Source organism: Dermacentor variabilis, chromosome 11 (genome assembly GCF_050947875.1).
Source record: "Dermacentor variabilis isolate Ectoservices chromosome 11, ASM5094787v1, whole genome shotgun sequence".
Classification (NCBI taxonomy): Eukaryota; Metazoa; Arthropoda; class Arachnida; order Ixodida; family Ixodidae; genus Dermacentor; species Dermacentor variabilis.
In genome coordinates, this window is record NC_134578.1 from 98186844 (window position 1) to 98214453 (window position 27610).

General features: G+C 45.0%; 1 protein-coding gene across 1 annotated transcript; it reads right to left on the minus strand.

Moving 5' to 3' along the window:
- Positions 1-1394: 1394 nt before the first annotated feature.
- On the minus strand, positions 1395-26442 carry LOC142563390 (dehydrodolichyl diphosphate synthase complex subunit DHDDS-like). The gene is made up of 4 exons (XM_075673946.1): positions 26353-26442; positions 17696-17800; positions 1601-1823; positions 1395-1406 (listed from the first exon to the last, which is right to left on the minus strand). Exons 1-4 carry the CDS (start codon positions 26421-26423, stop codon positions 1395-1397), a joined length of 411 nt encoding a protein of 136 aa, XP_075530061.1. The 5' UTR covers positions 26424-26442.
- Between the last annotated feature and the right edge of the window lie 1168 nt (positions 26443-27610).

Here is a 27610-nt window from a genome sequence, read left to right on the forward strand (position 1 = left end):
CCCTATCGTGATCTAGGTGAAACGCTTGCGGTTTTAAAGATCCCACTTCTTCCGTGATATTTCACCTTAATGGTTCTTTTGAAACATTCACGTTTCAACTACTCGCCCCTCTCCGATGTTCGATCGCTCATTGTTCTTCTGAGCATACACTGGTGAAGCCGAAGGCGCTTTAACTACAACAGCGTGACGACAACAGAGGGAAAATGCCGAAATGATACAGCGAGAAATAATGACGTAAGCGTGACGAAGATGTCATAAGGCTATGGGCGGAGGTACAGTGTGCGACGACGATAGCGTTATGGTGACTGTTTGACAACGACTGTACGACGATGGTAGTATCACAACAATTGCATGGGGAAAAGTTGGAATAACAATGACGGCATCATGACGATGCCTGCTGGAATGATTGACGACGACTGTTTCGCAACGCGGGCATGACCGCGGGTGTACATGCACAATTGAAGGACGACGTCACGGTGATGACACAGCTACGAAGAAGGAATGACGTTGATGAAATGCAAAACTGTATAGCGACAATGGGCAGACGAGGGGTGCATACGACGATGGTGTGGCGACGGCTGTATGAGGACGACTGCATAACGATGACTATGACGACGATGCCTTGATTAAGATGGCGTGAAGCCGACTGTAATATGAGAAGGAGACGACGACTACATGAAGAGGATGGTGTTAGATCGTGCGACGATTACGGCACGATGACGACTGCACAATGACGATGGCATGACGACGATGGCAAATACCCCACAGCATGACGACATACCCAGTGGCCCATAGAGAGTTGCCGATACGCATGGGAACTGCAGATGGCCCCATCTCTGCGATCGCCCCGCTACTAAGGATTGAGCAAATCTGAGCAATGAGCCAAGGAAAGATAACGCTTTAGAAAGAGTGACTGCTTGAAGGCCTAGAAGGTAAATATACCCTCATATAAAACACAGTCAAGCCACGCACAAGCTATGAGACACGCTGCCCACTCAGCTCTGGTGTGCTGAAATGAGGACGCCTGTTCTTAGGCGGCGGCACTTCGATGAGAGTAAAATTCAGAAATGCCCGTGTCGCGTGCATTGGAGGTAAGTTAACGATACCCTGGAGGTGAAAATTATTCCGGAACCCTCTACTACGGCGTTCTTCATAATGAAATTGTGGTTTTGGCACGTAAAACCCGAGAATTCAATTCCTGTTGTTCGGCATACGGACACTGACCTATGCATTCGGCATGAACATTGAGATTCATTTTAACTTCTGAAAGGCGATATGAAGAGACTCCTAAGGTGTAATAATATTACAGAAGGTGGTTGCAGTGAAGAAATAAATTTAGAAAGGTCTGGTTGAATGGGCCCACGTCCAACACATTATCGTGTCTTTAGTTAGGCCTAGTGGCTGTTCTAAAAAAATAAAAAGCAGAAGGAGTGATGTCGTTGACGAATGAGATTACTTCATGTTCAAGATTTCTTTTTGTAGCGTTTTGCTTGTTTGCAACATCACCAGCAGTTTGTTGGCTTGTGCTCATTTGAGTGAACCAGGGCCGAAGTGGTTAAATTAGCGAAGTGACTGTCACATCCAAAACTTTTGCACTTACCTTGATGTGAGGCCAGCTAATTTGATATCGCAGTATCGCCCAAACCCAGTTCCGAAACCCCAATGCCAGCCAGTGTTCTGGTTCTGTGTGTATGTATGAGTACCCACTCTGTAGCACCAGGAATTCGCTGAAGCGCACTTCACCGCTGCTGCGAAACCACAGCTCCGTTTCGGGAGCTTCCATGATCGCCAGCCATCCCGCGATGAGAAACGGGCTGATGTCACTGCACACGGTGATAACCACAAAATCGACACTGAATGTATGTATATGTCTATTAGTCGTACCGTTCAAGCTGAAAAGTGGCACTGAGAAAGGTTGGTTACAGTCAGATAGCAACTACGGACTTCATTAACACGTGCAAAAAAGAAGTAATAACTGCAAATTTCGGCTTACTAAAGATACAGGAAGAACAACGTACGTCCGTAGAGAAAAAAACGCATTAATTACTACCTGCTATTTAGGGTGAATCTGTTTTGGAAACAATATACGTACTTCCGTAGGTTACCAAGTTTCTATTTGCAGCTCAAGAGATAGCGCGTGGAGCACTTGCGACAATGCTAACTGCAAGCGTGGCGTCTGATGTAAATTAATTCGAATGTACGCGCGCGTGCAAATACAGGGACAACGCGCAGTCCTAATTGTTTCACTTGTGAATGTCACCCGGTAGCGCCTTTCACTTACGTTCTTGTGTGCGGCGCCCAAACTTAGCACCCAATGCCCACTTACGATAACTGTCCGGGCACACAACTGCTAAAATGCGCAAATTATGTTCTACTTAGAACCACAGGATATATAGGCATTGCTCTCTTCGTGATAGACTTAGCACGGCGGCTATGCTCGCAGCCCTTGCAGACATGGATGTAGACCATGTGCGATTGGAGCATCTCCTGCTAGACTAAGCTCTCCCACAGAAAAGTTACACGCACGCCTGGGCAAGGTAGCAGTCTTGCAGCAGTGGCGTATACAAGACAAGCTGCCGCATCGAGAAGGCCGCTATCGGCACTTGATTCGAACGCAGCTAAGAAGCCCTTCAGAAAACGGCGACAAGGCCTTCTACGCAACACGGAACGTTGAAAACGCTAACACACGCGTGACGCCTGCGGCACGAGTTCGGTTTCCTATAGGTGATTCTTCTGAATCAGCTGTGACGCCGCGCGATACGTCGCATGATGGACTTCAAAGAAATCTTTGGGCGCACCAGGCGCGCCATCGCAGATCGTAATTCGGAACGCGCGTTAAGTTTAGCCTCACTCAATTGGCCTAGGCCTCACCGACGTCGTCAGCCGCGGTGCGCTACCACGTTTTAGGTGACTGCAAAATAGCGACGTGGTCTGGTCAGTCATTTTCAAACCGAACATATCGTCATCTAGGAGCAGAACACGGCGAGAGGTGTTCCGGTCGAGCGATCCCGTGCTCGCTTCGAGGCCGGCTTCGCATGGCACGTCTGGTGGATCGAATTGGATCTAAACTGCGCTTGCGAATATAGAATAGGATGTTGGCATCCACCTAGCAAGCATCCAAAGAAACTCATAGTAATAAATTGTAGTAGTCATTTGTAATACTACAGCCGCCGTGGTTACTCAGTGGCTATGGTGTTGGGTTGCTGAGCACGGAGGTCGCGGGATTGAATCCCGGCAACGGCCGCCGGATGTCGATGGGGGCGAAATACGAAAACACCCGTGCGCTTAGATTTAGGTGCACGGTAAAGAACCCCAGGAAGTCTAAATTTTCGGAGTACTCCACTTCGGCGTGCCTCATAATCAGAAAGTGGTTTTGGCACGTAAAACCCCATAATTTAATTTAATTTGTAATACTATTTCGGAACGCGTTTAAGCTTGACAAGACAAAAATTAGTCAGATTTCACATCGTGAACGCGAGTAACGCGCAAATATATGGGTGCCATTCCTATATAACGGCCACAGCAATAAAATTGTCACTTCAGGCGCCTTTCTGCAGTCGTGCTCGCCGCGATTGTTCTGTATCAAGTCCAAGCGCGTTGACCTCGTCCCTGTTCACCGTATGCTGTATGTGAAAGTAAAAGCGTGTGACACGGAGCAGAAAAGCACGCAAGGGGGCAAAGCGCGAAGGCAGCGGCGGCAGGGATGGGGCGGTTTGTATTCTGTTGGCAAATACGCAGTTTGCGGAGCGGCGAGAGCCGTATTCTGAAATCGATCTCGAGGTGGGGTCACACATTTTTTGTGTGCCGCGTTCTCGTGGCTCACTTTGTGCCGTAGTGATAGGCAGCACAAGGTAATTTTGCTCGCTGCCACTGGCGCGCCTCCTCAAGCCTCCACTTCCTGAGCATGCCTCCGGCGCTTTGCGACGACTTCGGGGTCGGTTGACATGCGGTCAGTCGCCACTTGCGTTACTGCAGCATCCTGGTCGCACGGCGCTCAAGAAGAACCGGGAACCTCCATAGAACGCACACAACCCGTAGAAAGTGCCAGAGGAGGTAAACACTTGCTGCTTTGCCAGCCCTCCTCCTCTGCGAAGCTACGCCTCTTTTATCTTTCACCGCTGTGCTCAACACAACATTGATTTTCAACTAGGTGGTGTTGGCTGGGCGCATGCACAGTGAGCTCATTTATACTTTCGCCGGCACGCGATTTTGTTCACCGCCTCCAGGCGCCTTCGTCCTCCACTTCCTCCCCTGTTTAACACTACCCCCGGTCCTCCTAGCCATTTGCGCTTGCGCGTAAAAAATGGTCTGCAATCCACGCAGTGAATGTTGTTGGACAGCGAAGCTGTAATCGACAACTATAATGACTAGCCATTGCGACATAAGTTCAGTTTGTTCACGTGGCGAAATTCACATGTACTTTTTCTAATTAGTAGCCTAAGACGTTCCGACGGGCTGCGACTTGGCTTGCGCCGTCACTTCGTGCACTTAAAGAGAGTGGATAGCAAGAAGAGAAATTCTATGCGCCTAGTGTGCAGCCTGCTCATCAGGAGTCCTCATTACACATGACCTTCCCATGGCACTGTCACAACACAAATGAATCGCTAGGCTGGTTTTCTTTTTCCCTACGTAAGTGTAGTTACGCCATTCACTGCTGCATATACTACATTGAAGCTGCCGTCGCCCGGCAGCTTGCACGATAGTAATGCTTGCCGGGAAACGTATGCGGGGAGCGCTACGAAATTCGCATTTCTTGTAGGCTAGGAGCGCCTTTTCGTCAATTTTGTGATTCAGATGCTTGTTTTGAGCTTGCTCTTTATTGAAACGTATGCTGTTCTCGATGTTGTACGCGTGATTCCAACGAATGTATGCACTGTTCGCTTAACTTTGCCGAGTGCTTGTAGCTGCTGCCTTACAGGGGTGGGAGCCATTGCATTTGGGGTATTCTGTCAACGTTTCGCTACGGAGAAATCCCGGGATCCTAGCCATAGACAGCTTCTCTGTAAAATAAGTTTTTTTATATCAGAAATTAATTCTCTAGAATGCGAGCAACATTGTGTTTTGTAGTATATTATCGCCAAGCAGACGACAAAAGAGGCACGTCAACTTCCTGTGAGTTCAGCGCTTGCGAACTGGCTGCTCTGCCTCCCGTTTTCACAAATTTTAAGAACTGGCCACTCAATGATGCTGCAGCGACCAAACAGATTCTGTTCCAAATAAAAATCCCGATTCCTTCCCAGCAGCCCATTTGGTACTTACAGTCGTTCATCGCGATGATGAAGGTAACTCGGCTTATTGATTCGCTAAGTCTAAACGGCTGGCATCTCCTAAATAAAAGCTACAAACTGAGAAGTCAATTCAATTTCAATTCAATTCAGTCTTTATTTTTCTCTTGGACAGAGAAGGAGACAGGACTAAAAGCTCGTAAGCTTGACAGAGGTCCTGCCCCCTTTATCAACCTGGCAGTACAGTACACAGGCAGAGATTTTCAATTTTCCGAATAAACACTGAAACAAAATAACAAAACACTTGTAAAAAGCAGCGCTATGCATTGCAGCACAAACATAGGTATTAAAGAAACAAATAACTGGTCATGGGGAAACGAAAAAAAAAAATAGTAACAGGTATAGGTTTAAACTGAGTGTAACATTACGTAATCTTGCTAAGAAAAAAATCGCTTAATAACATCACTTGAATGCTGAAAGGGGTCAAACAATTCTCTGTTTTTATTTAATAATACTGGAACAGTATAAGAAGGAGACTGCTCGGTATAATATGCCCTAGGCGTCGGCACTAACCAAATTTCTTTATGTCTAGTCTGCAGGATATGCGTGTTTTTCTAAAGTTTTGCCAGATAACTATTATAATGTTCATGACTTTGTGAAGACCGTTTATAGATCATTAAAAGTCTATAATTATATAAACTATAGATTGGCAGGATTTCATATTTTAAAAACAAGTCATGTGTGGGGGAACAATAAGGAACACCAGCAATGCATCTTACAGCTCTTTTTTGAAGAAGGTGAAGCTTGGATAAATTTGTGACACCCGTAGTGCCCCAAACGGTACAACAATATTGCAAAAGAGAAAGAACTAATGAGTTGTATAGCAATAGCCTAGCTTTCACAGGAAGAATACCGCGCAGCCGCAACATGACACCGACAGCTGAAGACACTTTTGATCTGATATAATCAACATGATCATTCCAAGTCAAATGCTTTGAAAATATAACGCCAAGGATTTTAACAGGATCTACAATTTCAACAGTATCAGAGCTTAAGAACACGTTCTACGGCCGAGAAATTATCTTTCCTTTTGGAAAGTACAATATTATTTTTGTCTTTTTCGAATTAATCTTCAAACAATTTGATTTTGCCCACGTATTTAATGCACTCAGTGTTTTGATTGCTTTCTCTTCAATGTCATTTTCTGATCTCCCGGTTATGAACACCGAAGTGTCATCAGTGTAGGATACAATCTTTCCATTAGTTACACATTGCACAACATCATTTATATAGATTAAAAATAAGAGCGGCCCCAATATGCTTCCTTGGGGGACTCCTGCATAAATATTTTGTATTGAAGACAACGAATTTTTAAAGTCAACATATTGTGTTCTGTTCGACAAATACGATTTCATAAGATCGTGAGCTTTTCCTCGGACACCATAGCTTGCCAGTTTATGTAGTAAAATTCTGTGGTTTATCAATTCAAAAGCCTTAGTAAAGTCTATATATATGCCTGCACCTATTTCCTTATTTTGAAACATATCTATAATGATTTCTTTTTGAGTCAGTAATGCTGTTTCAGTGGATCGATTCTTTCGAAACCCGTGCTGAAAGTCAAGGAGCAGGTTATGTTTTTCAATGAAAGACAGTACCCTACCATGCATTAATTTTTCTATACCCTTCGAGAACACTGGCAGTATAGAAATTGGACGATAGTTACGAATCAAATTGTTGTCACCGCTTTTAAAAACCGGTATTACTCGAGCCATTCGCAGTGCCTTTGGAAATATAGCGGTAGATAATATGAGATTGTAAATGTGAGTAACAGCGGGGCATATTACGTGAAGAACATGTTTAATGGGCGCTATTTGGAGACCAGTTGCATCTACTGACTTGCTATTTTTAATATTACTTATGCACGAGAAAACTTCTGTGCAGTTCGTGGGCGCAACGAAGAGGGATGATGGACAGCTGCTTCCCTTCATGAATTCAATGTAATTTTGGCTGCACTCTACCTGACTCTGATTTGCCTGTAAAATAAAGAAATTGTTGAAAGCGTCAGCTAAACAGGTCCCATAAATTCGTTTTCCTTCATGCTGAAAGTTTTCGGAAGTATCACGGGTATTTTGTTGCAATAAACAATTCAGTTTTCACCAGATTACATCCGATCGCTGTTCTTCAGGGCTCCAAAATACATTTGTGAAATAGGCGTCTCGAGCCATTCTTAGTTTTGATGTTAGATTATTTCTGTACTTTTTGAATTGCCGAAGCAACTCTTCATCTTTTGATTGTACAAACTGTGCGTACAATCGGTTCTTATGCTTGATCATTTGGAGCAAGTCGGACGTCATCCAGGGTTTCCGTGCTTTTGATGGCATGGTTATCTTTCTTAGTGGAAAATGTGCATCATATATAGCCTTGAATGTAGTGATGAAGTTAAGGTAAGCGGTATCACTACTATCTTCCTCGAAAACGTCGTTCCAGGTCTGTTGGCTAATCGCAGCAAGAAAGGATTCAAGATTTTTTTTAGTTATAGATTGTGTATAAATTATTTGCCTTTTGTAATTAACATGTACAGCCTTATCAGCTATCATGACGATTCCAAGATGATCAGTAATGTCGGTATAAACTACGTCTGCAGTTACTAAATTACTGTCAATATTTGTAATGAATACATCTAATAAAGATTCACTTTCTAAAGTCACACGCGTCGGCTTTGTTATTACGCTAAAAAAACCATTAGCAGCAATTAAATACTGGAGTTCTTTTTGGGATTGACTCAATGAAAGCATATTTATGTTAATATCGCCACCTAGAACCATATCTATGGACTGATCAGATGCGTAGCTAAAAATCTTTTCAAGAAATTCAAAGAAGTGATTAATGGCACCAGATGGTGGCCTGTAAATGACACAGAAAAGTTTGTTAGAACTTCGTAGAGTGAGCACTTCGTAATCAGCAGTTGTCGTCGTGTATTCTACGACTATTTCGCACGATAATGTTTCTCTAAGCAGAAGCGCGACGCCGCCTCCCCTTTTATCTTCGCGGTTTTGATAGATGCACTGATAGCCATGACGGTGAAATACAATTGATGCTGATGTGTACCAGGTTTCAGTTAACATGATCGCTGTAAGTGACACTCCGATAGTATCGAGTAGAGCAGCTAATTCATCTTCTTTGTTTGTTAAAGATCTGACGTTTAAATGAAAAACTGACAAAACAGATTTTTTTTGGTTTCACTATATGCTTAATTTCGTGTGGCTGATAACCCATGTAGAGAAACAAATTTTAGGTGTCTGCAAGTATAACTACACAATTTGACGCAAATCATCAAGCTTGGTGATCGCTATGAGTGCTGAGGTATCCGTTCTGCGCACAAATATTTTGCCATTCTGAGTCCATGCATATTTCCACTTGCACTCCTTTTTCTTTGCATTTGCCGCACCGAACAGCTTTTTCATGGAAGGGCTCAAGTGCTCGTTAATGAAGATGGGGGTTTTGAGTTCAAGTTCAATGTCATCTGACGTTATCCTCAGCTTTCGAGCTTTCTCAAGAAAGCGGTCACGAACTGATCTGCGAACAAACTGAACCACTATATTTGGCGCTTCTGTATTCCCCGTAGTTCGAACGCGGTGACAGACCTCGATGTCCCCACTTTCAAGGGGCATCTTAATAACCTTCGCTATCTTTTTTGTGATATCCATGACATTCTCGTCTTGCGTCTTCGGAACACCTTTCACTTCAACGTTGTGACACCTGAGATAAGCTGCGTGGCCAGAACCAGACCACCCAGAGGCAGATTCTGCGGTTACTGGGTGATCACCTTCGCAAGAAGGCATTTCAGGATTCTCTATTGAGAAATGTAAGAACTCAATAGAAGTGAGCCTCAAGGGTCTGGCAACAGTGCCGTAGCTCACGATGATGCAAGGCATGAACTTTGAACCAGGTGATGCATTACGGTGCAAGTATGCTGGGCTGGGACGAGGAATTATTTGAAGGTGTTGTATATGATGTACACGCCAGTGGCTCCGTTAAAGAACTTCGCTGTCACATTGTGTGCAATATGCATAGAGGTGTTGAAGCACGTTATGCAATACCTTGCAATGCATACATTCCTACAATCGAAGGACATACACACCTACCAAAACGAGTTATATATCACGGCTGTTTGTTGGAAGCGTATGCCTACAGACCAAGGATCGTTTTCTGCTACTAGTTCCACGGAAGCGGACACAAGCTATTCGCCTGCCCGATTGGTGATAACAGAATAAACAAAAGCGAGAGCGTTCACCTTAAAAATGAAATTGAAGAGGCCATACTGCAATGAACGCTTTACAATGGGGACGAGCACGACAATAGGTCTCCAAGTCATCGCCCCAAAAACAAAGGGAATGCATACCGCGACCACAGCTTACTAAGGCTCGAAAAGAAGCAGAAGGGAGAATTGAAAGATTCGTACCCTTCTTTGTATTATGATTCACTTCTTGGGATTGGACATTATTGGTGCATTTATTGGCCAGTTCCTTCGTGCTGTGGCTGACCGGAATGTATTATGGTCACGAGGCGTTAAAACAACACGTGAGCCTATTTGCGGCGTATATGAGTTTGCTGGAAAGCGATGAGGAAGCGACTGCCGCTCATGGCATAGCTCAAAAATGCCTTCGTCAAAGGTGTACTGTGGTATAGCCTTCTTCTCCTGAAGCGGCTATCCGGTATCAGCAACGAAAATGCTTAGAGTGCCCTGTAATAATTTCTTGCCCATCACCCTCGGACATCGTAAGAGCAGGTCTTGCGTGGGAATTTCGCAGACGCAGAACCTCGTTGTGTCTGGCAACAACAAAAACGAAGATTTGTTTAAGCCTTTCGCAGCGCTCAGCTTTTAATTCCCACGCACTCATAACAGATACTGCCACATAACGGCCCTTCATGGATGATTTCCACATTTCGCTTTCGAAAGTTCATCCCTGATATTAATCCAAAGAAAGCTAGACCCAGAGCAGCTATTTTAGGAAGAGCATTAGTTTTTATCCGGATGGAATACTCGAATTCGGCACATATTGTCACGTGGTGTTGGCAATGTGTGACAATACTAGATATATCAGTGTCAATATTTTCGCTGATATATCTTATCAGTACCTCAAATCTTTTCTTGCGATTTGTTTCTGGACTCCACCGTAAAATATTAGCTAAATACCTTGAAACAACAATATCATCAACGTTAGTCGAGCTTTATTAGATCACAGAACCCACCAGGTAAGCCTTACCACATCTTCCACAATATTGGACCGCCTTTATGAACATGAAGGCCGCTTTGAAGTGACTACGCAAGAGAAAAAGCAAGAAAGAAATTTTAAGAATTGTCTGCTAATGCACAACCATTCTCTGGCTGGAATGTGGCTTCGTTTTCCTTTGTTTGCTTAATTGCTATTCGTAGCTTATGCGCGTCTACTAGTGGTCTTTTGGGTGGCAAAAGTGCTTAATCCTTAGTAGGAAATTGTCAAATTTTGTCGCCGCATGCGGCCCCTTCAATGCAATTGTACCGATTGAGCCGCAACGCCGGGCAGCGTATTTCCAATAGCTAGTCGGTAAAGCGGGGCGTGGCACTTGTGGAGACGACGGACGTTTGCGCGCATGCGCGAGTAAGAGCGGGTGCGAGAGAGTAAATGTGGGGTCTTTCGCTCCTTGAATAAACGACTCTGCTTAGGCACTAGGGAGGAGTTTCTTAGCGCGTGTTGTATGCGCTTGTCGCTAGGCGCGCCAGATGTCGCGGGGCGCGGTCGTGCTGAACCTAGCATCACAAGTTGGCGGCTCGATACGATTATATTTATTCAATCGTGTCGTTTGCTAATTAAAACAACGTGTCACTATTTCGCATTATTGGCGGCGCCTCCAGGACACCAAAGCGGCAACGGGGTCATGAAAGCTGGAAGTCGGACCGGTTCGTGGGTTGAGGATCGCTGAGGCCCGAACCCACGGGCCGCCCTGCTTCTAGCTTTGATCCCCTCGCTACCGCTTGTGTGCCACGGATATCCTGCCCCGCCTGCTCTAATATAACCTCGGGTGCTCTCCTGAGGCCTCCGGTTTGCCGGTTACATGTATCCTCCTGGAGCAGGGCTTGTAAAAAGTGCAGTCTAGTGTCGCGACTAACAAATTGGCCCGTGACATATACAACACCAGTCAGAACCTTGCCCCTTCAGAGACAGTGATCACCAAATGGGGCGTCCATGTGCACTGCCTCAACGCGCGGGCAGTCATCGGTCGGGCGTAAACTCGACCCCCCTCCGCCATGCCGGCACGCCTAGGGACAAACGCACGCTACACGCGCAAAGAAACTTCTCCACTCGCAAGCCTGTGATATGCGCGCCTGCCTTGCCAACGAAAGCTCTCGCCTGTATTCTGACTTCGCCTGAGAACGTTCCGACTTCGCCTGAGAATGAGAACGCTCCACGCGTCTCAACTTGTTCGCTTGCCCGACGGACGTTGATAAGTCGAAGGACGCTGAGCAGCGTTCAATTGGACGTTGGGTCAGCCAAAAACCTCAAGTTGGCACACTCCCAAATTTATATAGGTCCATCCCCAAATTCTAAGTTGGCCTGACCCGACATTTTAGCTCAGCCAACCCCCAAATTTTAAGTACGCTTACCCGAAAGCTGAAATTGGCCCACCCCCAAGTTACAGCTGGGCCGCCGCAAGCCACGAACTTGAAGTTGACCCACACCTCAATTTAAGTTCCCCTACATGCAAATTTCAAGTTGGCCCACCCCCAAATATTAAATGGGCCAACCCCCAAATTTTGGTTGGTCCACCCCACATTATATCCCATCCACCAATAGAGATTCGCTCAACCCTGGATTTAGACATGGCCCATCGCCTAAGTTGGCGAACCCCCAAATTTTAAGTTGGCCTACGTACAAATTTAGGTTGGCCCGGCCCGAAGTTTCAAGTTCACTCACCCCTAAATTTAAGTTGACCCACCCCTTAATTTAGGTTCGCCCACCGACAATGTTAAGTTGGCCGACCCCTGAGTTTAATGTTTACACACGATTAAGTTCCCAGCTCACCCAACCCAAAGTTTCAAATTGAGCCATTTGCAAATTACTAATTGTCCAACTCCCAAATTGCTGTACGCCCAACTCCAAATTTCAACTTGACCAAACCCCTAAATTCAATTGGACCCACCCCCAAATTTGAGTTGGCTCACCCCTACTATTATCTTGCCAATGCATTTTCTCCGGAGCCACAGCTTGATGGATAAGCTCTTTTTATGTTATTTTTGTTTAAATTGTTCCTTACCTCTTGAATGCTTCCAATCATGCATACTTGCACTATCGTAACCATTAAATGTCCAAACTTGGCAAATTACGCATTTTCGTGCAGATACAAGGTATTACAATTTTTGCGTTACTGGGCTGGGCAGCTCGCCGAAGAATGTTTACGCATTAAAAACAGCCAGTTATTTGAAAGGAAATTGATGATGATGATGATAGTGGCTAAGTAAGTTATTCAACACATGCCCCAGCCCTACAAATAAGCGTTATATGTGTATCGCTTGTGAAAAGGCAGTCCGGCCAGCCCCCTACGAAAATGAAAACTTTCAGCAGGCCTGTTAGTGAGGAACACCTTACACGGGCGGTGTTGCTCACTTGTTCGCGTTAGCTGGTCTTGTGACTGGCTTCTGCCACGATCTGTTTCCTGAGCTCGTTCTATTCTCCAAGACACGGTTTGGTTTCCTTCCGTTCTGATAATCCTGTTATGCACTCGAAGAGGACTTAACCGACGTTTTTCAGCGTTAAACAAAAATTCTGTCGGTGTTTGGTCTTTCGGGCAACGACGGGAACGCCCTTATTTCATTTCCAGCGTCGGCACAGCCTTCTGCAATACGACCACCTTGTTCTGCATTTACGCTGCGTTGTCTCTGCGCAGTTGACGTCTCGGTTCTGGTGTATGGCGGTCCTTGCCTTACCAAATATCTCCACTCGTCCAAACCTTACTGGTTTTGACGTTGGTTGTTCGTGCCACGTGCGACAACTTCGCAGTTGACCAGTTCTAAGGCCGAGAGACTACGTTGTGGGCGGACGCTCGCCTACATTGGTTGCACGGGGACGGTCAGGCGCCGGTCGTCGGCACCAGCAGTGGCCAGAATTGATCTGACTACGGTTTCTTTGAGACTCCCATTGTCTTCACTGTCACGGGAACGCGTTGTTTTGCGTCTAAAGTGCCGTAATTCTTCGGTGAGGATGACGTATTCGTGGGCCTTTGAACCGTTAATCAGAAACCTTGTCGAAGAATTTTTTGGTATTTTGACCGGTCGCATGTCCAGCACACTGTCCAATGGCTCGTTCTATATCATTTTGGCTGCAATAGATCCTTCTAGTTCATTCTTGCGCCTTCGACGTGGCTGTAAATTCCAACACAATTGCTTTGTTTTCGTTTCCATCATCGGCGTTAGTAACGATTACAGTGGATGTTTTAAGAACGACGCTTTTCTTTTCAGTAGGCCTTACAACGTCATTGAAGATTTATGTCTTGATGTCATTTATTCTTATGCCTTCTTCAGCTTGGTCATGGCTTGAAGCTGATGTTTTCAATCTTTGACCGGTTCTGCTTCTTGCAGTTCTTCCAATAACAGGAATAAGAAACTAGACATTTTGCTTCCATAGATCTGTTTCATAGCTTGACTGTTTATAATCTGTCTCATTTCAATTGCATGTGCGATTATGTATGATGTATTATGTATGCATGTTGTATGTATGTATGTATGTATGATGTATATGTATTATGTATGTATGATGTATTATGTATTATGTATGAAGTGGTGAGCGGGAATAATTCATTCTTGTAGTCTTCACGAAGGGTATATTCTTCAAATATTCCATCATTAGAAAGGCATAGTTCGATCTCCTTGTCTAGAAAACAATGCTCCTTCTTAAGGATTTCAAGATAGCTGCTTATCAGTTGAAGTTGAAGCGTTGCAGGCTCAGTGAAAACCACGTTGATATTGTTGCAGATCAGGCTTAGCGTCGTTCTGACGAGTGCCCTGTTTATGATAAGCTCGGCCTCTTTGCTGCTGGCGGCTATGGGGTGTGCGAACGAAGGCACCCGGTTGCTTTGACTCCGCTCTTCTAGGAAAATCTATGCCTGGTCTCGTCGTCAGTCAGTCCAAGGGGCTGTTCGGTTGTTTAATACAGCTCTCGGGGTTCAGAAACCGCGAAGAAACCCGCGAAGGACTACACAAGACCGATTAATAAACAAACATGACAATTTAATGAAACAATAAAGTGATGTTGATGATATTGGGTTGTCAAGGAAGAAAATTTGGCAAGTATTTCATCACTGTTACAATTACCAACTGTCAGGCTATCTCAATTTAAGTTCCGTGAACATCCACTCGCAGTTAAGCACGGCAGTGTTGAAAGTCGCCGTGGAGGCTCCAGCATATGATACGGTGACGTATTAAGCTTATAAGAACCTGAAGGACTCGAAACTTGAGCGCGTTTCGGAAGAAATCCATGATCCATAACTGCCATCAGCCATTCTACCAGTATGAAAGATGTCTATAATCACGATAATTCCAAAACGGGGAAAGACACTTATTATCTCGGAAATCTGAGGCACGTTTCACTCACACTAACCACCTTTAAAGATGTTAGTGTGGAAATTGATTCATACCAATAGCACTGTGGGGGTTCTAATCCAGCCTCCCTTCGATAGCAATTAGTTGTCGTCTAGCGGGCATCCTCTCCGATAATGCATGGAGGGGAGGCACTAGGTGTCAAGCTTGATCAGGATGGTAACACCAGACACTGTGTTCAGCGAACGCTGAGCCGTATGGCCCTAGAGGCCGTACGCATCTAGGGCCGTAGAAGAAAAGACATAGAAGGGCTATAGAAGAAGTGCTGCGCGACTGCGTGGCGCAGGTATTAAGGCTTCAAGACTGCTCACTAACGGCATCCTCCATTAAAGGATAACATTTGGCATGGAACATCTAAGGCTCTGACTCCAAAATAAAATGCTTGAAAAGGCGAACAGAGAAGCCATGAGTTAATGAGAGGCCTACCATGGAAAGCACCTTTTGCACTCCCTCAAAAAGAAGCCCAAATGAATATGCTTCGAGAGCTGCTGAATCGATGAACGTGCAACAGGGGCGCTATAACGTTAAGCCATTCCAAAGTTAGCTATTCCATTTATACGGTCTGCCCTCCACACTTCGTCAAAAAAAATAAAAAAAAATCGGGCCCCCTTGCTTTGCTTGTCTGTCATGCAACCTCAGGAAAACCGCGAGTAATCCCCATCTGCTATGACGTGTACGCACTGATTATGCATGATTAGACAGAATAAAAAATATCATTTTTTTATTCTACGCCTTTTTCCGCATTAGCCTTTCGCCATTGGTCAAAAGTTTTCGGGCTGTGCCCACTTCGACTGTCTGTACGCGACGTCATAAAACCGCGAGAACTCACCATGTCCAAGTGAGCTGTAGGCAATAAAGGTTCATTAATAAACCGAACTCAACTGAGACTTCTTCGGAATAGCCTAAGACTGTCCCGTTCCGAAAGAAATAGAAGATCGCGGCCCGGGGATCACTATGTCACTAGCTACTCAGAGCTTCCGGGAAGAATGTATTTCTCAGCTGCATATAATAAACATTTCGCGGGGTAGTAAAACTTTGTCGAGCCCTTCCGACACGGAGAGGACATCGATCTGCCAACTCTTCCAGGCTGAGGATCCGTTTTAGGCGGCAATTGAACCCTTCCGTTGCACGCCGCCTTAACGTTCGACATGACACGGCAAGTTAACGAGGGGAAGCGGACCAATCGCCGACGCCAGCGCTGCGCTCCTTATCTGCTTAGCTACTTTAACTGAGCTAGCCGCGCTCCACAAAAACCCTCTCCATTTCTGCGTTTTCCTTGCCTCTCTGCAGCAAATTAGATAAGAAGAGTCCGTCAAGGTAGGCAATGCTATTCGCTTTCAAAGCAAGCAAAAGCGATCTCCTCTAGACGATTAGATATATTCATTGGGCGGTTCGAACAACGCTGCGAATGACCCTCCGATGCTTGCATCTGCGGTTACGTAAATAAGACCTCAGACGTTTGGAATAAAAATACATTAAAGTAGTTTACCGTTATAGCGCCGCCGGCATCGCAAGTGGCACCACACTAAGCCGGGTAGACGAATTCGAGTCGACATCAACGCGACGGAACCAGAGCCAAGTGAGACTGCCTCGTGGCACCGACCATTCATCACAGGCGTGCAAATATTTTGTCAGTATGAAGCCCACCTGGCGCCGAAAGCCGCGAAATGGGGGCCACCAGCGAGCTACTGCTGGAAGACTTCAGGTGGAGCCTACAGGAAAGGAAAAAGAAGGGCGAATTTATGCAGTTGTTATAGTGAGCTAACTAGTAGGGCCAATGGTGCTGGTGAAGCAGCGCTTGTTTATGGTATTTGTTTCGTCGTGTCCTTCTTTTATTCGCGCTGTTCAAGTTCAGTTTCAAAGTGAAGATGAAGGACTCACAAAAATGCAGACGTATCAAGGAGAAATATAAATTTCGTAGGTTCGTGCAAATGAGCGCAAGAAAGCATAATTTCTAGGGTATGAGAAATTAATCGTCCAACTTCATTACTTTACCATTTTCTGACGTTGCTTACTGAAGCCCCTGTCGGTTGGATTTCGGTCCCTGCATGGGGTATTTATTTGCAAGTTGTCCTTAACGCCGTTGTCCTTTCTTTGTCACACTTTCGTCTGCCATTGTTACTTAGCATGGCCACACAAGCCAGCCTGTCGGCTTTGTGAGACACGATACATTGTACACCATGCGGCAACATATTAGTAAACATATTAATGTTGTATTTTGTACATCATTCATGTACATATTCCGTACATTTTTTGTCAAGTTTGCCTTGCATCTTAGCTTCATACATTGTGCAAGGCATTTTCTTCTCTTCTTTAGTGCACTTTCGTTGCGTTGTATGTGAAGTATCTTTTCATAATTTTTTCTGGTATATGTAATGTATTTGCACGCTCATATCATTCCCAGTTCTCACTTTCTGCTTAGCTTGCCCATTTTCCTGTTGTGACATTCCATAGTAGGTGTTTATTTTTACTGAATGGCTGCGAGAGTTCTCAAACCTTATGTTGTTCCAGGACTTGTTAAAAAGCGGTTATACAAGTAATTTATTATTTTTTAACGGAAGTAAAGGACATAAACAAATTCACAGTTGGGCCAGTGACTGCATCTCGAATGTGCACGCCTGCATGTCATAAACGATAGGGGATCGGAAATGCGTAGCAAATAAAGGTAGAGAGGAAGAGACATTAGAGGAAGTCGCCGTATGCAAACAGCATGCCTTGGAAAACAGGGTAATGATCAAGGGTTCCAGAAATACTTAGAACATTCCTCAAGAACCAAACAAAAAGAAATAAAAATCATTAATGTGCACGGCGTTTTAATGCTCGTAAATACACTTACTCTGATTTAATGACATCCCGTCGGACGGCATTTGCTAGGTCGAGCACCATGTTCTTCACGCCTACTTTACTGTTGTAAGCAGTGCAGAGCCTAAGCGTGTTCCTTCTAGAACGAAACAAAAACAAAGTTATACATGAAACAAAAGTTTTTCAAGGATCAAGGCAAAGGTCTAGATTATTTCTATATAACCAGCAGCACCTTGTTTCACCGATGGTACGGGTTCCCTAATATACTAATAACCTGCATAGCAACTTTTGTCTTACAAGCCAATACACATACCAAGCGGCATTGTTCTAGTGACAGATGGAATATTGATTGATGGATTTACTGTGTTTAACAACCGAGAGAAACACTGGGGTAACGAGACGCGCTGAAGAGTTTCGTTGACATACACCCATAACTGTGCACACGAGCGTTGAAAATGCGTAAGCACTTCTTATGCTTACCCAACGAGGAAAATCGTCCGTCGGTCAGTCCCTCCGTCCATCAGTCACGTAAGACGATGTCTTTCAAGATCGCTTGTGTAGCAGTGAGCGAATTCACTTTCATGCTGCATCTCGCTTCAAGGCGAGCTACGCGGCAAAAACAGTGAGCACACGAAGCTGTCAGCTCTCGCCGCAATGCGCCCTGATCGCAGATCGCTTTCGATATTGGGGCCCGCGCGTATCTTTTCAACGCGAACTCAACGACGAGAACACAGGGAGCCCGAGACTGTCAGCAGCGGGCGCTCTCTGAGGCCATCGCAGGCCTCTATCGATACACGGCACTCGCGGCCTCGCCTGACGCTGCCGCCGTCGGAGCGCAGTCGACCACGGTGCCTAACGGTTCGACGCAGATGGATAAGACGCAGAAGAGCGACAACGGCTTGCAATGATCGGAAAGTCATCAGCGCGCCTGGCTCCGCCTCCTGCGTTGTTTGCTTGCGTCGTCAATTCACCTTGCGCTGCCGTCCGCAGTAGTTCGTGCAGCCGCAGCGCTGACAATTGTTTGAAGTTTGAAGTTTATTACAATTTTCACAATACAAGATTGTCATGGCGCCGGAGCAAAAGGCGTGACTATACACGCCTGACTAGGCCCCTGGCGCCACGAGCACAGCAGACAACAGTGCAAAAAATATATACATATATACACATAATACACACATATACATACTTATATATACGAATGTTACAATTATACATACAAGAAATCATTGCAACACAATCAGTGTAAATAATGAAAATGAAGAAATAAAGTGCGTACCGAAAGATACAGGAAGGCCAAAAGGCCACATGGGAACAAAAAGTCTTGCAACGCATGAAATTGCATATCAGTCGAAAAAACAGGAAATAAATTACAAAAAACAGGTGTCATTTGTTGGAAAAATACAGTTTTGATTTCTTTCTGAACATTGAAATGGTTGAGGAATCTTGCATGATATCAAATAAAGCATGCTCATAATTAAGTAAATTAGGAATCTGCCCCTGTAAAAGCTGATTGCCGTAGTTTGTTCTAGTTTTTACCTTAATAAAATGCCTAGCTCTTAACGTGTAGTTAGTTGTGGTATTAGTATATATAGAAAAAAGTTCTCACGATTACTTATGAATTCTAAAAAAGCTTTTTCGGATAACTTTTGTTTATACAAACTAGCGACACTCAAAATAGTGTCCTGGTGAAAGTACTCAGAGGTATGTTCGTACATCGATAGGTTATTAATAATACGAACACACTTCTTCTGCATTCGGAATAGAGTTTCCAAGTTAGCCTTAGAAGTGACGCCCCAGATAAGTAGACAATAGTGGAGTCTAGAATGGATAGTAGAAAAGTATAACTGACGTTTAAGTTTTAAAGGTAACAGCGTGCGATGCTTATTGAGCATACCAACTAATTGTGCTATGCTACGTTTAATATATCTTACGTGATGCGTCCACCGTAGATTTTCATGGAAGAGTACACCCAAGAACTTGAACTGGGAAACCCTTTCAAGTGGTTGTGATTGAAATATTAAAGAAGATGCGAACTTAACTGGTTTGTTAATAGGAGTAAATACAATATACTTTGTTTTTTTAACATTTAGGCTCAACTGATTAGCCGATAGCCACACTGAAAGGGAATTTAACCACTTGTTAATAAGAGGAATTAGAGTGGAGATGTTATCAGAGGAGAAAAAAACGTTTGTATCGTCGGCATATAATACAATATCGGGTGTTCCTGGTATTGCCACGATATAATTGATATAAAGAACGAAAATCGTAGGACCTATAATAGAACCCTGCGGGACGCCGTACCTAATGTCTGCTAAATCCGATTTTATGCTGTTGATTTCCACAAATTGGGAGCGGTGCGATAGATAGCTACGCAGTAAGTCTAAAGCAATGCCTCTAATTCCATAAAAGGGTAATTTAGAAAAAAGTATGTCATGTTTAATTGAACCAAATGCTTTATTAAAGTCTAAAAATAAGCCTATCGTGTATTGTTGGTTTTCTATATTGGTAACAATTTTATCACGTATTTCAAGTAACGCAGATTCAGTGGATTTACCCCTTTGAAAGCCATACTGATTCGGGGATATAAGGTTATGCTTTTGCATGTGTCCAGTTATTCTAGAATTTAAGGCTTTTTCAATAATTTTTGAAAAAACTGGAAGTATTGATATCGGCCGGTAATTACTGATGCAATCAGTTGCGCCAGCTTTATGCAAGACGACGATCCTAGCAATTTTCATGTTATCCGGAAATGTGCCTGTAGAAAACACAATATTTGTTATGTCACAAAGAACACTGCATAATAAATCCGCGACTGCTTTAATTGGTGCTATTTTAATACCGTCATAACCACAAGAAGAGCTGTTCTTTAAATTGCTAATAATATGTGCTATTTCTGTAGGTGTAACAGGACGAAGATACATAGTATTTTGCAAACTGGTGTTAATATAGTCCTTAAAGTTGTTGCTAACTTCTGAGTCAAAGGAGCCAAAGCACAAGAACTGCTGATTGAATACTTCCGCGAGGGATTTACCACTTAGCACTCTATCGCCGTACGTAAGTTCCTGGGGAATGCTATTTTTTGTGTGCCGTAATAGGTCCTTTAGAGTTCGCCAAGTTTTCTTAGGATCATAGAGAATGTCCGTAAATTTGTTAGCGTAGTAATCAACACATGACTTTTTTATGTCGGCATTAAGCCTGTTCCTGACCTTCTTATATTGCTTAAAAATTTCTGCGTCCTTATATTTCAGGAAGTTGCTGAAGAGCTTATCTCGTGCTTTCATTCTCTTGACTAAGTCGTAGGTAACCCAGGGTTTCCTCGCTTTCTTAAACTTTCTAACAGTTACCAAAGGAAAAGAATGTTCGTAAATTTCAATAATTTTCTCGAGAAAACTGTTGTATAAAAGGTTTGAATCAGATTTATTTTTATCTAAAATTCACATTTTTATCTAAAATTTTTATCTAAACTGGTCGGATCACTTCCACTCCATAGAGGTGTGGCCGCTACGGTCAGTAACCCTAACGCACAACCTTGTGCTCAGCAGCAGGACGCCATAGCCATAGTGTTTCCTTCAAGAGCCACTAGAGGGAACTTTGGCGCGGCGATCATTCAGCCACCAGGGAAATCATTGGTAGTACATATATTTGTGTGAACTTCGTGCTTGCGGCTTCAGACTTTGATGGGGCTTCGTTTATTACGGCTTATCTTCTTTTGTTGTCGGAAATTTTATCATCATCATCATCAGCCTGGTTACGCCCACTGCAGAGCAAAGGCCTCTCCCATACTTGTCCAAATACCCCGGTCATGTACTAATTGTGGCCATGTTGTCCCTGCATATTTCTTAATCTTATCCGCCCTCCTAACTTTCTGCCGTCCCCTGCTACGCTTCCCTTCCTTTGGAACCCAGTCCGTAACCCTTAATGACCATCGGTTATCTGCCCTCCTCATTACACGTCCTGTCCTATCCATGCACTACCCTTTATTCACGTAGTCGGTGAAGCCCCGCTTGCAGCTTCCGTGGACATTAGAGTCAGAATTCCCTCTAGCAATTTTGTATGAAACTCTCTGGCCAAAGCCCCTGCGTTAGGGCGATGTGTGAGATAGACAGTATACCGGTTAGCAGAATTGAATGGCTGCTCTAGTAATGTTGCCGGCTGTACTGGGTTTCCTGACGGATCCAAATGCAGCACATTGTCTACAGGAGTGTTGTCGACCTAGTCCCTCCCGAACTACAACTTTAAAGGAGGAACCAACTGGTGGGGGAATTCTTCAGTTGTGTAAGAAGCGTGGATACCGCAGCATCATACAGCAATCCTTTCTTAGTGCACTCTATTATCTGGTTGTTGCTGAGGAAATGTTGCACGCCAGTTAATCATGCAAGTGTCACCAGCAAGCTGCTCCTTACTTGTGCTCAAGCAAACGCCTATTTCTGTGTATTACATCCCTCCGCGCGAAATGGCACAAATGCAGATCGGTCGCAATATAATGTCTATGCGAATGGTGTTCTTAGCATTGTAAAACTAGATGTTTTTCCTAGCTGCCTAGCTATCTAGCTGTGCAACCATAAACCAACTTGGGCCACTGTTTATGTGCCAATGGGTATGTTGCGCTCTTCACAATTTTCTTCAAAACGTCTAGAGTACATCATCACTTGCGATCACTTGCGATCCCGCGTACGAGCTGCAGTAAACCCCCTTTCATTATATATACATATGGGTGTGTGTGTGTGTGTGTGTGTGAAGCGGAGTATATGATCTTTCTGGGGGCTGGTTGACTATCTATCTATCTATCTATCTATCTATCTATCTATCTATCTGTCTGTCTGTCTGTCTGTCTGTCTGTCTGTCTGTCTGTCTGTCTGTCTGTCTGTCTGTCTGTCTGTCTGTCTGTCTGTCTGTCTGTCTGTCTGTCTGTCTGTCTGTCTGTCTATCTATCTATCTATCTATCTATCTATCTATCTATCTATCTATCTATCTATCTATCTATCTATCTATCTATCTATCTATCTATCTATCTATCTGTCTATCTGTCTGTCTGTCTGTCTGTCTGTCTGTCTGTCTGTCTGTCTGTCTGTCTGTCTGTCTGTCTGTCTGTCTGTCTGTCTGTCTGTCTGTCTGTCTGTCTGTCTGTCTGTCTGTCTGTCTGTCTGTCTGTCTGTCTGTCTGTCTGTCTGTCTGTCTGTCTGTCTGTCTGTCTGTCTGTCTGTCTGTCTGTCTGTCTGTCTGTCTGTCTGTCTGTCTGTCTGTCTGTCTGTCTGTCTGTCTGTCTGTCTGTCTGTCTGTCTGTCTGTCTGTCTGTCTGTCTGTCTGTCTGTCTGTCTGTCTGTCTGTCTGTCTGTCTGTCTGTCTGTCTGTCTGTCTGTCTGTCTGTCTGTCTGTCTGTCTGTCTGTCTGTCTGTCTGTCTGTCTGTCTGTCTGTCTGTCTGTCTGTCTGTCTGTCTGTCTGTCTGTCTGTCTGTCTGTCTGTCTGTCTGTCTGTCTGTCTGTCTGTCTGTCTGTCTGTCTGTCTGTCTGTCTGTCTGTCTGTCTGTCTGTCTGTCTGTCTGTCTGTCTGTCTGTCTGTCTGTCTGTCTGTCTGTCTGTCTGTCTGTCTGTCTGTCTGTCTGTCTGTCTGTCTGTCTGTCTGTCTGTCTGTCTGTCTGTCTGTCTGTCTGTCTGTCTGTCTGTCTGTCTGTCTGTCTGTCTGTCTGTCTGTCTGTCTGTCTGTCTGTCTGTCTGTCTGTCTGTCTGTCTGTCTGTCTGTCTGTCTGTCTGTCTGTCTGTCTGTCTAATCTGTCTGTCTGTCTAATCTGTCTGTCTATTCATACGTGTACCTGGGTCACTGGCAGCGGTAGAGTATCAGACTGCTGTTCTGAATGAATGAGGTTCGAAAGCAACCATCCGACCAACATGGATCACTGGGCATGGGGCATTGTGTATGTACCGTTATTCATTGAACATCTTTTGACACAAATTTGGATCACTCTTCAATTTGCCACTCTTCAATATAGGTCACTGAGTACGGGAGAGTAAATATGTACGGCACATCAATAAACGCTTTTGCCGCTACCTTTGGTAACTAGATAAGTGCCACTGGGAATGTGCTAGCCTACAATGTCAAAAAAGTCACTTAAATTTCTTTGTTGAGCTGCGGAATCGAAGATACGTCGAGGGGGGGCCTTACGGTGGCGCCGCTTCTTGGTGTAGCGCGTGCAGTGGGAAGTGCTCTAGAGCACCTCGGCTCACTTTCGACCAGCTGAATCCATCGTTAGAAAACCTTTCAAATTTCTCCCGTGCTGCGTGGAATCCAACCCACGTGTGCACGGCTTCCACAAGGGCAGCATGCCAACGCTTTAGCAAGCTGCGCCATAATGCACACGGCGTGCGCCGCATTTCAATGAACGTCTTTCCCTCCAGCGCTTGAGTGAGCTGCGCCATAAACGCACTGGGTATCTGCCGCTCTCCAATAAACATCTCGAAAACTTTGGTCAGAGTGTATGTGCCACTAGGTGGCAGGTTAGCGAGGAAGCAATTCTCAGGATATGCACGCACCGGCGTGCCAGGCATCTCGACTCGCACTACTCTGCAGGGCCGCTGATATATGGTCCAAGGTCGATTGGTTCGAGCATCAGGGTGCTGTGCTGAGCGTACAAGGCTCGAACCCAACCATCCGACGAACTTGAGTTATGGTGTATGCGGCACTCTGTACATATGAGCCACTCTTAACGAACCCCTTTCTCGGCGACGTGGAGCACTGTAGACGCAGGACTGAGTATGCACAGCTGTTCAACAAAACCCCGTGACGCCGACTTTGAGCACTGGGTAGGTACCGGTCGGTCTGTGCTGGTCTTCAATGAAATTGTTTGACGACAGCTTGAATCACTGGGCGTGAGGAACAAAGGGAACAATTTTTAGCATTCCCAAGCACCAGCACGCAACGAATCTTGTATTGGACACCTCGCGCGATGTTCTTGGCAGCACCGCTAGATTGCGCAATGCGTTTAGAAAGAAGCACCAGAGAGGAACCCCGCTGCCGTATGACGCGTTTCTCAGCGTTAGCATGCACCGACGCGCTATGCATTTCGGAAGCCGTGCGCAGGCTTCGCTCATGAGCGGTTAGATGGCTTCCTGTTTACCATGGGGCCTATAACGTAAAGCTAGTCCTAACTTTTCTATTGCAATTCTGCAATGAGCCCACTGCGATTGGTCGAAAACTAGTCGGGCCACGCTCACTTCACCTGTCTGTCACGCGACGTCCCGAAAACCGCTATAGCTCCCCATGTGATATGACGTGTACACATTGATTATGCATGATTGGACTGGACACAATAGAAAGATATATTTATGATTCGACGCCTTAGGCTGCCCCGTTCCTAAAGGGATAAAGTTGGCTGCGGCCGATCACTCGGGCACTGGCTACTAGCACCTGTCGGAGAGCTTGGGTTTATTTACGTATAATAAAACTTTTTGCTTTGCCGTGTAACGTTTTTGAGCACCTGCGGCACTTTCATGACCTCACCCTGCCAACTCTTCTTTCCTGAGGATCCATTTTAGTGACATTTTTGACCTTCCGTTGCTCGCCGCCGCAATTTTCGGCCAGCCACCGCAAGCCAACAAAGGGAAAGCGGACCAATCGCCGGTGCTGATACCACCCTCTTCATCCAGTTATCTATATTCATTGCACTGGCTTGGCCCTATCGAACCCCTCTCCACTTGAGCGTAATCCTCGACTCCTGGCAGCCAATTACAAATGAAACCCGCTCAATGTGGGCAATTATATTCATTTTCAAAGCAAAGAAAAATCACCTCCTATAACCTAAAAGAGCATTTGATTGGTCTGTTCAGGCAACGCTGCGGGACACCGCCCGATGCTTGCGTCGGCGGTTGTGCAAAGTAGATGTCAGAATATTGGACTAAAATATATTCGAACAGTTTTAGGCTATTGGACCCCACATCTCTGAATTGTATGACTTTGTTTTAATATATAATTGTAATAATATAATTGTATGTGCCTCACAAACAGCAAATCACCTAGTATTTCTGTATTATTATTTCAAGCATAAAAACTGTCAAACTGACCTATTTTGGGGCCATTTCGCGCTACAAGCTGCCGTCATTTATATTCTAAAAGTACGCTGAGAAACAGTTTTCAGACCTATGATGCCGGTGTATAATAATGTATGACATGACAGAATCTGGTTACATTTGTAGGACTTTTTCTTCTTTTTGACAACGTTAACTTTCATGAAGCTGTTTTAAGTGTCTTATATATGTGACCCACTATGCTGTAAAGGGCTAAATAATGGCGAACACCTCGTTTTCTGCAACGAATACTACGGAGAAATTGAATACCTCGTTTGTTGCGTTCGAAAATTCTCTTGGTAGCCTTTCATAGCCCTTATGTCTATGGTAGCCTTTAACTTCCTTTTTTTGCTATTCTGCCTCGGCTAGTCGCAGAATCAGAGAAATTGCCGAATGAAATACATACGCTGCCCCCTCCTCCCTCCTTAACGGGAGCATTGGCTTCACAATATCCCACGGTTTCCACGAACGTGACCAGTTGTGGTATCAAGTGGCTATGTCAGACAAAAAGTGGGTGGGCGACTTTTCCGCAATAGCTGGTGGCTCGTGAAAAAAAGCGTCGTCAACCATACATCTGTGCCCCCCCCCCTCCGCCCACCAGTTACGAAGGGCAAATCGCTGGGTTTTTCTTACCGGTTTGCGTCATCCGTGGCAATGTCAATCCCTGCTGTGCTTGCTTGCATGTCTTGGGGAAGGAGGTGCATGTTGCCTACTACGCTGACGCGGAGGTTGATTTGCCGGAGTATTTTGCTGCGTGTGAATAACGGAGAAAAACTCTCTTGCGGTGAAATTGCTTTATTAAGGTTGTCTTGTTATTCCTACTTCGCGTGTCGCTCCAAGCGCACAGAAGTCTACAGTGCCACCTCTAAGCATGGACTAGTATAACAAAAGCTGATACTCTACGCACCGCGCACCGTGCAGATATTGTACCCATGGTTTACAGATACGAAGCGTGAAAGTGGCGCAACAATATTTGAAAGAAAGACAAATTCCTTCTGGAGAAAGCAAATAAGACGTACTTGTGAAAATATGTGTAGCGAGACAAACAAAGAAGTCTTGACAATCTAAATAATATCATATAGTGACCGCATTGCTGTAAAATTTGCTTCTCGTCTCATGAGGTGTCGGTGGGCACGGTGATGAACCGGTGGACGCAGAGATTTCTGTCTAAAATGGTAATGCCTACAGCCTGTAGTCACAGTGTGTTTACTGAAACTCTGGAAAAACGCTTGGTTTAGACATAGCACATGTCCGGAGTTCTTGCAGAAACAAATTATTTGAACATTTCTCTATAGGTCTCCCCAACCTGCACATTCAAATATTTTGCTCGAGCTCTTGTTGGACTACCTGGTGTTTGCTTTGCGACGCATTGAAGCGCGAAAGCACAATTACACAAAAGCCATGTCACAGGTGCTACTAATGCATTTTGCAATATATCAAAACTGAGAGGCGTACGACACCTCCAGGGTCTGTATGCCAAAGCATGGCCGAATCAACCAAATAACAGGTCCTCTGATTCTTGCACCTCCTTAATAAAATTTCACTAATTTGATAAAGAAACTAGCAACTTAAGAAAATAGGCATTTTTAAAGCGAAGCTTTCTTCGCGATCCCCCCTGCGCCTCTCTTGCTGACGGTGGCTGCCGCCTGCTGCTGTTGTTGCTCGTGGGTTCTCGCAGAGTAGCTCGCACTTGGCTGCGGGACAACGGTGCCATCTGGGAGAGGTGACTCGCACTACTTCGCTCCAACAAGGGGAGGAGGAGTGGCGAAGCCGGCCTTCACATGCGGGCCTTTGTCCGGTGGTGGAGAGGGCGAGGTGGCCTTGACGAGACGGGGGAGAGGGCATCGGAAGACATGGCCCCGCGTTGCGCATGCGTTGCACCGCCTGGCAA